Here is a 13,103-nt window from a genome sequence, read left to right as displayed (position 1 = left end):
TATTTAGAGGGTTAAACAGCCAGAGGCGGTGTAGGGACTGGCCCTGGTTGTAAAAGCCAAAGCTTAGCAACAACTTACGCCGAGCTCCCGGTGACAATTGTGTGGGCATCAATCTGTGGGAACTCCTTGCCGACCATGATGGAAATATACATCAAATGCCGTGAAGGTGTTAATGTGAGAAAGATTACAGTACTCAGAACCCAAGATCGTCCAATAACATCTACGGCTAATGCAATCTGTAGCTCTTACTGTTTAGGTCACACACTTACCTGATTTTTTTGATGACCTTTTAATTCTTGATCACCTAAAATAAGAAAGAGCAGAGGATAATTAGCATGCTTAAATCCATAAAAAACAGTCTACGTTTCACTGAAGATAAAAAAAAAAAAAACAAAAAACAAACCATTGCTTAGGGCATTTTTAATTTGGTAAATGATTACAATAATGACAAGACTCTACAGACTGGCAAATCAATACGGAACACAGTTTTAAAGGGAACCTGTCACCTAGAATATGTGTTCTGACCTATCAGCAGACGCATGTGTGCCCCAATTACACCTCCCTACCCATCCCTCTGCTGTAAAATTGTATAATATGAAAGTAATAAAAAACGTTTATTAGCTTCATATTTCGTATGTAAAAACGCAGGGAATGTGGTCACAGGGGCGGCACCTTGCCCTATGGACGTCTGGATATTTCCGTGGTATCACGCCCCTGTGGGCGTGATACCATGGAGCTACGTCCCCGTCGCTCATTCTATCCTGCGCGCATTGCGGCAGGCTTCTTTTCTGGGTGTTCAATCGCCGGCTTCAGACGTGCACTGCGTGTCTGAAACTGACAAGGAGAACCCGGAAGAGAAGCCTGCCGCAATGCGCGCAGGATAGAATGAGCGATGGGGACGTCGCTCCATGGTATCACGCCCACAGGGGCGTGATACCACGGAAATATGCAGACGTCCATAGGGCAAGGTGCCGCCCCTGTGACCACATTCCCTGCGTTTTACACAATTTTACAGCACAGGGATGGGTAGGGAGGTGTAATTAGGGCACACATGCGTCTGCTGATAGGTCAGAACGCATATTCTAGGTGACAGGTTCCCTTTACCCAAAACGATCATCTCTATTCAAAAAAATTAAAGGACCTTTCACCACATGTTGAACTTGACACGTTACAGTGGGTGCAAAGCGATATAACTTTTGTTACATTTTGCCTTCCATTGTAGAGATATTAACAATCATAGTATTTGGCGCCCAATTAGTTACCCTTTCACCCCCAGGCAATTTCTGTTTTTCCCTCCCCTTTTTCTGAGAGCCATACCTTTTTTTAATTTTTCTGTCAACCTTGCCATATGAGGACTTTTTTTTTGAGTGTCAAGTTGTACTTTTGAATGAAATCATTAGTTTTACCATATACAGGAAAAAAAAAATTCCAAGTGTGGTGAAATTGCAAACTAGGTAGTAATACTGATGGTAAAAATGATGTAGGAGTTCGTAGATACCAAACACGTATACTTTTACTTTTATCTACAGTGCTGGCCAAAAGTATTGGCACCCCTGCAATTCTGTCAGATAATACTCAGTTTCTTCGTGAAAATGATTGCAATCACAAAGTCTTTGGTATTATTATCTTCATTTATTTTGCTTGCAATGAAAAAACACGAGAGAATGAAACAAAAATTAAATCATTGATCATTTCACACAAAACTCCAAAAATGGGCCAGACAAAAGTATTGGCACCCTTAGCCTAATACTTGGTTGCACAACCTTTAGCCAAAATAACTGCGAACAACCGCTTCCGGTAACCATCAATGAGTTTCTTACAATGCTCTGCTGGAATTTTAGACGGGACGAAAACTTAACTTTTACTAGTCTATATATATAATTGCCTTATTCTGTCTGCCTGTCTGTCTGTCATGCTCCAAAATTGTGTCCTTACGGTGACATTGTGGCCTTACGGTGACACAAAGCTGATTGGCCGCTGGGCTCGCCATGGCCCCGCCCCCCCACACGGATTGGCTGCTCGCCCAGGCTGCGCCCCCACACGGATTGGCCAGCCGCTCGCCCAGGCTCCGCCCCCCCCACAGATTAGCCTCTCGCCCCGGCACCCTGCAGGCATTGGCTACTCGGCCATGCCACGCCCCGCCCCCCTCACGCAATGCACGCTAGCTCTGGCCCCGCCCCCCCCCGCGCATTCCCCGAACTGACACGTTGAGTACTGTACTCCCCCGCCCCCAACGGGAGCCCACATCAGCGTACGCCGCCAACCCAGCCGACACTTACCCTCGCATTGCTGGCCTTGCCGCCGCATGCTGGTGTGGGCTCCCGTGCGAGCGGGGGACGGGATAGGTTGGTAACCATGCTAGCATAGTTACCAGCACATCAAGGTCCTGCAGCGGCGGAAGATCCACACGCACACACATAACAGCACACACACACACATACACACACATCAGATCACACTCACTCTCACAAACACCTCACACACACCTCACACACACATCGCATCCACACACTCACAGCATCCGGCGATATCGCTTGCTTCTCGGCCTCGATACTGTGCTGTTGTGACCTTCCAGGACCTGCCGGAGGATCACATGGCCAGAAGCATGTGGTATCTCCGGATGTTGCGAGTATGAGCGCGTATGTGCAATATCGTCAATGTGTGTGTACGTGAGTGTATGCGATCGGCTGTGTGTGAGTGTATGCGATCGGGTGTGTGAGTGTCGGCAGAGGAGCATGGCGTGCTGGAGGAGGCTGGGAGGAGAGAGGCTGATCCTGGGGAAGGCTGGGACGGGGAGGCTGATGCTGGGGACAGAGAGGCTGATGCTGGGGACAGAGAGGCTGATGCTGGGGACAGAGAGGCTGATGCTGGGGACAGAGAGGCTGATGCTGCGGGTAGAGAGGCTGATGCTGGCGGGTAGAGAGGCTGATGCTGGCGCAGCATGGCGGATGGAGCACGTTTGAGAGTGCGCAGCATGGGAGATGGAGCACGATGGGGGGGTGCGCAGCATAGGGGATGGAGCACGATGGGGAGTGCGCTGCATGGCGGATGGAGCACGTTTGGGAGTGCGCAGGATGGGAGATGGAGCACGATAGGGGGTGCGCAGCATAGAGAATGGAGCACGATGGGAAGTGCACACCTCCCCCCAACACACGCGCGCACTGCACAACACACCACACACACACACTGGGAACCACAAACAACTGCCCTACACAGACACCCACACACAGACAACGCTGCACACACAAATATACGCACATACCGCGCAACACACACATTGCACAAAACATACCTCCCCCCAAAACCGCGCAACACCCAGAACATGTACAGCGCCCTACTGAAACACTTGGTAACTACACACAACAACATTATATATAACAAAAATCAGACATGAACTACACAATACGTAAATTCTAGAATACCCGATGCGTAGAATGGGGCCACCTTCTAGTAGCTAGATAAAATCAATAATAAAGTGCTTGTGCATAAATTGTGCAAACAACAACAAAATGCCACATGGCAGCGGATAGGCTTGATCTCACCCAAGCTTCATCCATGGGCTGGACTGCACATCGGTCCCAAGGTGAGAGGTCACAGGCCGGAAGGATATGGTGGACAGGTATACTACAAACCCTGTCGTGCCCCGTGAATGAACTTCCGCCCTGACAAGGGCAGCACCCAAATAAGATGTCTGCCCCGCAACCAAAAAACAAATAGTTCCTCCCGACGCGTTTCCCTCTCAGTAATGAGAGTTCCTAAGGGGAGACGGAGGAAAAAATTGGGAGAGATCGACCTGCAGTGGCAGGGATCAGCACAGGCCAAAAAGGTGATGGACCCATGTGTGCTGGGCAAATGGTGGCGCTCAGTCTCTGATAAAACTCATGCCTTTAAACACCCTTAAACAATGTAATACCCCACATCTGTGCAAAAAACCATACTTACTGCGAGCATGATGGAATCCGTTAATCACCACCATGCCGGCGTCTGAGGTCGCTATCAAAGCGACAAGCACCGCCCCCTTGCGTTCCAGGTTGGAGCGCATCGCGCCCAGATTGTACGCAGTCAAAGTCTCCATACCACAGTGCATATCGCCTATTTCCGCGCTCCATACTGGGACGCAGAAGAACCAATAGGAACCCTGCAAGGGAGCCCTCCCACAATCAAGTATCATTCTGGGAGATCCAGACCGGAAGTCAGCACAGATCCATCAACCAACGGCTAAGTTCACCAATCAGAGATGAAGCATTGGATAAAGTCATTTCCGGTTATACTGACAGAAGCGTCCTTAGTGATATATAGATAGATCACAGTGGACCATCCCAAATCCAGGACATAGCGACCGAAACGGGAAAGACGCTCGCTGTGCATACATCCTAACAGCAGGCATGGTTAACCCCATAAGGGGCGGTCATACACAAAAAATGTAAAGCACAGATTGCAGTGGTCGCCAATGGTAACCAGCGACCAGAAGGCACAATGGTGCCCATAGAAATCATGCAGAAAAGAGAACGCACAATAAGCATGCCTGCCATATAAGAGACAAACAGGCAGGGGGGAGGGGAAGGGGAGAGGAGAAGACTGCCACAACATTTGTGAATAAAAACATGCAGGTGAAAACACAAATATGTACAGCATGGTAAGGCACCATAATAAGAGGGAGAACAAGTAAGAAGAATTATCTATCCTTATTATATCCATAACTGGACCTAATCATAATAAAGAGAAGCCCAGCTAAAATGCGCGCTCCAACTTAGAACGCAAGGGGGCGGTACTTGTCGCTTTGATAGCGACCTCAGACGCCGGCATGGTGGTGATTAACGGATTCCATCATGCTCGCAGTAAGTATGGTTTTTTGCACAGATGTGGGGTATTACATTGTTTAAGGGTGTTTAAAGGCATGAGTTTTATCAGAGACTGAGCGCCACCATTTGCCCAGCACACATAGGTCCATCACCTTTTTGGCCTGTGCTGATCCCTGCCACTGCAGGTCGATCTCTCCCAATTTTTTCCTCCGTCTCCCCTTAGGAACTCTCATTACTGAGAGGGAAACGCGTCGGGAGGAACTATTTGTTTTTTGGTTGCGGGGCAGACATCTTATTTGGGTGCTGCCCTTGTCAGGGCGGAAGTTCATTCACGGGGCACGACAGGGTTTGTAGTATACCTGTCCACCATATCCTTCCGGCCTGTGACCTCTCACCTTGGGACCGATGTGCAGTCCAGCCCATGGATGAAGCTTGGGTGAGATCAAGCCTATGCGCTGCCATGTGGCATTTTGTTGTTGTTTGCACAATTTATGCACAAGCACTTTATTATTATTATCATTGATTTTATCTAGCTACTAGTAAAAGTTAAGTTTTAGTCCCTGCTGCATTTCTGTTATTTTCTGGACTATTGGGCATTACATTTTCTGCTTAGCAGACCTGCTATTATACTGCTGGAATTTTAGACCATTATTCTTTGGCAAACTGCTCCATAGTCCCTGAGATTTGAAGGGTGCCTTCTCCAAACTGCCATTTTCAGATCTCTCCACAGGTGTTCTATGGGATTCAGGTCTGGACTCATTGCTGGCCTCTTTAGTAGTCTCGAGTGCTTTCTATCAAACCATTTTCTAGTGCTTTTTGAAGTGTATTTTGGGTCATTGTCCTGCTAGAAGACCCATGACCTCTGAGGAAGACCCAGCTTTCTCACACTGGACCCTACATTATGCGGCAAAATTTGTTGGTAGTCTTCAGACTTCATAATGCCATGCACACGGTCAAGCAGTCCAGTGCCAGAGGCAGCAAAGCAACCCCAAAACATTAGGGAACCTCCGCCATGTTTGACTGTAAGGACAGTGTTCTTTTCTTTGAATGCCTCTTTTTTTTTTTCCTGTAAACTCTATGTTGATGGCTTTGCCCAAAAAGCTCTACTTTTGTCTCATCTGACCAGAGAACATTCTTCCAAAACATTTTAGGCTTTGTTGTGGCAAACTCCAGCCTGGCTTTTTTATGTCTCGGGGTAAGAAGTGGGGTCTTCCTGGGTATCCTACCATACAGTCCGTTTTCATTCAGACGCTGACGGATAGTACGGGTTGACACTGTTGTACCCTCGGACTGCAGGGCAGCTTGAACTTGTTTGGATGTTAGTCGAGGTTCTTTATCCACCATCCGCACAATCTTGCATTGAAATCTCTCGTCAACTTTTCTTTTCCTTCCACATCTAGGGAGGTTAGCCACAGTGCCATGGGCTTTAAACTTCTTGATGACACTGCACACCGTAGACACAGGAACTTTCAGGTCTTTGGAGATGGACTTGTAGCCTTGAGATTGCTCATGCTTCCTCACAATTTGAATTCTCAATTCCTCAGACAGTTCTTTGGTCTTCTTTCTTTTCTCCATGCTCAATGTGGTACACACAAGGACACAGGACAGAGGTTGAGTCAACTTTAATCCATGTCAACTGGCTGCAAGTATGATTTAGTTATTGCCAACGCCTGTTAGGTGCCACAGGTAAGTTACAGGTGCTGTTAATTACACAAATTAGAGAAGCATCACATGATTTTTCAAATGGTGCCAATACTTTTGTCCACCCCCTTTTTTTATGTCTGGTGTGGAATTATATCCAATTTGGCTTTATGACAATTTTTTTTTTCATTGAAGACAAATTAAATGAAGATAATACCAAAGAATTTGTGATTGCAATCATTTTCAGGAAGAAACTGAGTATTCTCTGACAGAATTGCAGGGGTGCCAATACTTTTGGCCAGCACTGTAAGGGGTTAAAAAAAATTCAGAAGTTTGTCAAACAAAAAAAAAAGTAGCGCTTTTATCGCCATTTTCCAAGACCCGCAGTGTTCTCATTTTTCAGGATCTGTTTGGAATTTTTTTCTCACCACACCGTGTACCGATTTTAATAGATCAGGCATTTCTGATACCAAATACGTGTATCTTATATTTTTTAAATGGTTTAAATGGTTAAATGGAGCAAAAGGGGGGTGATTTGGACTTGTAGGGTTTTTATTTTTTCATATTTTTAAAAACTTTTTTTATTACATTATTTTACTAGTTCCCCTAGGGAACTTTATCACTCCACTGTCCGATCGCTTGTGCATTTCTGCTGATCAAAGCAGCATTGCTCTGATCAGCAGAAATGTTCATCTCCTGTGCGTGCCAAGGCTCTGATAGCTCTCACAAGGAGTGAGTCATGGCAGTGTCAGCGGTCATCAGCTGACCCCACGCTACCATAGCAACACATTAGCGCCCCGTGATTGCACCATAGGGCCGCCGATGGTGGCAGGGAACGGCACGATCCCCGATGCGGTCATTTAAATTGTGCTGTCAGTACTTGAAAGCGCAATCTGAGCGGTTAACAGGCACGGGTGGATCTCCAATCCACCTGCGCATGTTTACCACACATGCCTGCTGATCAGATCAGCAGACATGTCTGAGGATTACAGCAGAATCGCCGCTGGTGGCCGCGGTAACCGGCAGGAGGCGACCAAGGACGTACCAGCACATATGTACTATGTACTGCTATTTTTAGGCTGGGAAGAGCCAAATAACCATGAGCCTTCCCAATGTGATAATACCAGCCCCCATTTGTCTACTATACCTTGGCTGGTTATCAAAAATAGGCAGACCACATCATTTTTTAAATTATATTTATTTTTATCCCAGCAACGCCCAGGTATCTTCTCCATGCCAAAAATCTTGTTGACTGGCTGCGCTGCAGTCTTTCAAACTTTATTAAGAGTCCAAACAGCATCCGAACTCAACCACGAACTTCGGTGAAAAGTCCATGTTCGAGCTCCAGACACTAGGTGTCTGGTACCAACCCTGAAATTTACAGTTCGGGTTGGTACCGAACTGTCACCAGGTCCACCTTTAACATCCACTTCCACTACTACCCAGGTCTAATTTTAAAAGGGTTTATCTACTACTGTACAAACACGTCTTAATAGCTCCACTACATAAATTCCCTGGTGCTGCTCCTCCATCATATAGTGCTGTATCCACTAATAAGCACATGACATTGTTGGGACCACTGAAGTCCCTTAGTGGATGCTGACTGGGGCAGCCTTCAGTACTCTGCAAGAGAAAAAAGTCCAGTCCGGAGGGTAAGTATGAAGTGTTTTTATTTTATGACTAGCTGTAGTACCCGGCGCTGCCCAAGATAGTAACTAAGTGTGTGTTTGTCTGCCTCTCTCTGCCTGTGTGTGCACCTCTCTACCGATGTATTAACACAAGCTGCCTTATACTAAAAATGTCCTTAGTTTCTTATTAATGACCTGTAGCTCCCAGCTCTATTGACTTTAATGTAAGCAGGTTTTTTGGCAAACTAAAGCGCGCTGTTAAACTTTCCCCACCAAACCGTCTATGACGTTCCCCAAGTCAAATGGGGTCTTTGAGTAAAATTTCGTGATTGTAAATGCAACTGTGCGAATTCCTTTAGCGGACAGCTTGATATATTAGGCTATGCGCACACGCTACAGTTTTTTCTGCACACAAACTGCAACCAAAACTGCACCTTGTCACAGAGAGCCTAGGAATGTAAATAACGCTTGTAATGTAGGTACGTTTTTGTTCTGTTTTTTGTTAATATATTTTATAAAGGAGATACAAAATATGATATGATAGGATAATTGATAGAAAGCTAGAATAGATAGCTAGATAGAAAGAAAGAACATATAGAATAGAGAAGAAAGAACAGATAGAAATAACAGAAGAGCTCAATAGAGGGATAGCTAGCTTGGCCAGCTGTTTTAATTTTATTTTTCTTTGTAAAAAACAAAAAAAGAAGACGTCCCCCCCCCCCCCCATTTCTCATATCCAGCCAAGGAACAGCAGCAGCTGCAGGCTGCAACCCTCAGCTGTCTGCTGTACCTTGGCTGGTTATGAAAAATAGAGGGGATCCCACATTTTTTTTTTTTAATTCATTAAAAAAAAATAAAATAAAAAAAATAACATGGGCTCTCCCCATCTTTCTAAAACCAGCCAAGGCACAGCAGACAACTGGGGGATGAAATTATTAGGGTGTGAAGGGCTATGGTTATTTGGCCCTTTCCAGCCTAACAATAACAGACCAATGGCATCCCAGAGGTGCGCATCCTAGCTCTACCCGATTGCCCTGGAGCGCTGGCTATCGGGGTAATAAGGAATTAACAGCAGCAAATAGCTGCCACTAAGTCCTTGATTAGCGATGGCAGTCCTCTATAAGACCCCACCCCCATCACTAATCTATAAGTGAAAGTAAAGAAAACACAAACATTCTAAAAATCCTTTATTTGGAAAAAAAAAAAAAAATACAAAAAGCCCACTCACCACTTTATTAACCCTGCAAACACCCCTGCAGGTCCGACCTAATCCCTGTCCTGTCACAGCGAGCGCCATAGAACATGACTGCCACCTGTGAGTGCAGACACAGCCCCACGATCAGAATGAACTTGGGTGAACCTATGTCGTCACATTTACGGGACTTGCAGTACCGAGTGTGTCGCAGTAGTGATGTCATGGGTTCAGCTGTGAGGTTCAGGCCGTGACCTGAAGTGAGTTGGGTGATCAGTGATGAAGTCACGCAGATGAGTACTCCGCCAGCGGCTCACCTCAGTTGCGTCCTGATTTGCAGTCACAGGTGGAGGACTCCAGCTGTGACCGGAAATCACCTAAGTGACGTCTCCGCTAATAGCGCGACTCATTTCAGTTGCTCCGTGGAGCTCACAGCTGGCAGTTTTGTTCTATGGCGCTCGCTGTATGCTTCAGCTGTAGCAGAGCTGGAAGCTTCATTGGACCTCATGTGGATTACGTTGGACCTGTAGGGGTGTTTGGGCTGTTAATAAAGTAATGAAAGAAGGTTACTTTTTTGTCTTTTATTTCAAATAAAGCATTTTTTGGGTGTTTGTGTTTATTTACTTTCACTTAGAGAGTTGTAATGAGAGGAGTGTCTCAGACGCATGCCATGACTAATCTAGGACTTAGTGGCAGCTATGGGCTGCCATTAACTCCTTATTACCCCGATTGCCACAGCACCAGGGTAATCAGGAAGAGCCGGTAAAGTCCTTGGACTGTTGCATCTAATAGATCCGCCAATTCCGGGAAGCTGTTGGCTGATACTTTTAGGCTGTGGGGCCACCCAATAATGTGGGTCTCCGCAGCCTGAAAATACCAGCCTTCAGCTTTAAGGCTTTATTTTGGCTGGGTATCAAAATTGGGGGAACCACGCGCCGTGTTTTCTTTTTTTTTTATTACAGAGGAACTTTGGATTAAAGGTCCAGTCACACTAAACAACTTACCAGCGATCCCAACAACGATAGGGATCGCTGGTAAGTTGCTAGGAGGTTGCTGGTGAGATGTCACACTGCGACGCTCCAGCGATCCCACCAGCAACCTGACCTGGCAGGGATCGCTGGAGCGTCGCTACACGAGTTGCTGGTGAGCTCACCAGCAACCAGTGACCAGCCCCCAGCGCCGCGTGGAAGATGCTGCGCTTGGTAACTAAGGTAAATATCGGGTAATCAACCCGATATTTACCTTGGTTACCAGCACACGCAGCTACACATGCAGAGAGCAGGGAGCAGCACACACTGAGCACTGGCTCCCTGCTCTCCTAGTTACAGCACACATCGGGTTAATTACCCGATGTGTGCTGCAGCTAAATGTGCACAGAGCAGGGTGCAGCGCACAGGGTACATATATAGGGTATAGAGTACAGGGTGCAGCTGCACAGAGCAGGGAGCAGCGCACACCGCTTAGCGCTGGCTCCTTGCTCTCCTAGTTACATCACACATCGGGTTAATTAACCCGATGTGTCCTGCAGCTAAATGTGCACAGAGCAGGAGCCGGCACTGACCGTGAGAGCGGCGGAGGCTGGTAACAAAGGTAAATATCGGGTAACCAAGGACAGGGCTTCTTGGTTACCTGATGTTTACTGTGGTTACCAGCCTTTGCAGAAGCCGGCTCCTGCTGCCTGCACATTTAGTTGTTTTTGTCTCGCTGTCACACACAGCGATCTGTGCTTCACAGCAGGACAGCAACAACTAAAAAATGGCCCAGGACATTCAGCAACAACCAACGACCTCACAGCAGGGGCCAGGTTGTTGCTGGATGTCACACACAGCGACATCACTAGCAACATCGCTGCTACGTCCCAAAAGTTGTTCGTTAGCAGCGATGTTGCTAGCGATGTTGCTTAGTGTGACGGGGCCTTAAGAGTACCTTGGTTTGAGAGCGTTTTGCAAGACAAGCAAAGCTTTTTAAAAAGTTTAACTTAGTTTAAGAGGAACGATTTGCAATAAGAGCAAATTCTCACAGTGTGCACTTTTGGTTTCATCCTTTTACCAAGCTCTGACCCGTTCTGGAGGTAACTTTATGTACATATGTACTGTATACCATTGTACAGTATAAACTATATAGGATATCAATTCGCATTTGTGAATACAATACTGTACTTTCTGCTAACCAGTACAGCACATTGCTTGTACTGTAATCTGCCAGTGCATTCCTATCCCACATTTGGCTTAGTTCTGCCCTTATATTGGGGAGAATAGATTTAGGGTGTGGTTTTAGTGTACTGTACTAGAATAAAGGTTGTCAAATGTATTCATTTGTTTTTCTTTATACTGACCTCCCGCACACCAACAATTCTGTTGTAAGCTAACGTGCAATTTAATTTGTTTTCTATGTTTTTTACTGTACAATAAATATTTTGCATTAGTGTACTGTAAATTTTATATAAAAACAGTACATTATTTTGTATTACTGTAATAAGTTTGTATAAATACAATAAATATTTTTGTGTTGTGGAACAAATTGTCTGCTTTTCAATTATTTCCTATGGGAAAATTTCCCAATTTGCAAAGAGTAACTTAGTTTAAGAGCACACTCCCTGAACCAATTATGCTCGTAATCCAAGGTTCCACTGCATTTATTTCTTGTACTGTATTATGTAAACACACCCACTTGCGGCTGCGATTGGCTGTAGTCAGACAGCTGTCACTCAGCATGAGGGCGCGTCTGACTTCAACCAATAACAGACAGGGGGAGGAGTTAATATGTATGAGCCTAATGAGAAGGTGCAGTGAATTTGTAAAGAGGCTAATGAGAGGCTGCGGGTGGACGCAAGAGAGCGGGCAACAGGGCACGCGCAAAAGACTTTGCTGGGAAGACAAAAGTGAGAAAGTTCTGAAACAAAACTGCACCAAGAAAAAACAAACAAACCGCAGCGTGTGCATATAGCCTAAGGCTACTTTCACACATCAGTTTTTTGCAATCAGGCACAATTCCGGTTTGTGCCTGATGCAACGGATCCGGTAAAAAAAAACGGATCAGTTTTTTTTTTTGTTAGTTTTTTTTTTTAAGCTGAGAGAGAGGGAGACCCAATCATCACCACACATACACCGGCACTCCCGCACGCATCATCACCGCACATACACCGGCACTCCAGCACGCACCATCACCGCACATACACCGGCACTCCCGCACGCATCATCACCGTACATACACCGGCACTCCCGCACGCATCATCACCGCACATGCACCGGCACTCCCGCACGCATCATCACCGCACATACACCGGCACTCCAGCACGCACATGCACCGGCACTACCGTACGCATCATCACCGCACATACACCGGCACTCCAGCACGCACCATCACTCCCGCACGCACCATCACCGCACATACACCAGCACTCCCTCACGCACCATCACCGCACATACACCGGCACTCCCGCACCCATCATCACCGCACATACACCGGCACTACCGACAGCGCGACTTCCTTCAGTTGCTGCCTGGAGCTCCTAGGAGCGGCGGTGTTTTACTGCCGCTCCTGTCAGCTTCATGTAGCAGAGCTGAAATCGTCGCGGGACCTCATGGATTATGTCGGACATGGAGGGGTATTTGGGGATTTTAAAAAAATGGTGAAAGAGGGTATTTTCTTGTCTGTTATTCCAAATAAAGTATTTTTTCGGGTGTATGTGTTTATTTACTTTCACTTACAGGTTAATCATTGGGGGTGTCTCAGACGCCTGCCATGATTAACCCCTTATTACCTCAATTGCCACCGCACCAGGGCAATTCGGGATGAGCTGGGTAGAGTCCCGGGACTGTCGCATCTAATGGATGCGGC

General features: G+C 46.5%; 1 protein-coding gene across 2 annotated transcripts in view; it reads right to left on the bottom strand.

Annotated features, from left to right (window-relative positions):
* Positions 1-13,103, bottom strand: part of YTHDF2 (YTH N6-methyladenosine RNA binding protein F2) — a 71,740-nt gene that overhangs the window by 17,090 nt on the left and 41,547 nt on the right. For both annotated transcript variants that reach the window (XM_075335932.1, XM_075335933.1), the window contains exon 5: positions 270-304. In XM_075335932.1, coding sequence (XP_075192047.1) covers positions 290-304 — 15 coding nt within the window. In that variant the 3' untranslated portion in view covers positions 270-289. The remainder of the gene's footprint in view (positions 1-269; positions 305-13,103) is intronic.

The sequence above is a fragment of the Anomaloglossus baeobatrachus genome, chromosome 2 (genome assembly GCF_048569485.1).
Source record: "Anomaloglossus baeobatrachus isolate aAnoBae1 chromosome 2, aAnoBae1.hap1, whole genome shotgun sequence".
Lineage (NCBI taxonomy): Eukaryota > Metazoa > Chordata > Amphibia > Anura > Aromobatidae > Anomaloglossus > Anomaloglossus baeobatrachus.
Note: the sequence above shows the minus strand (reverse complement) of the source record. Positions and strands in the feature narration are given on the sequence as shown.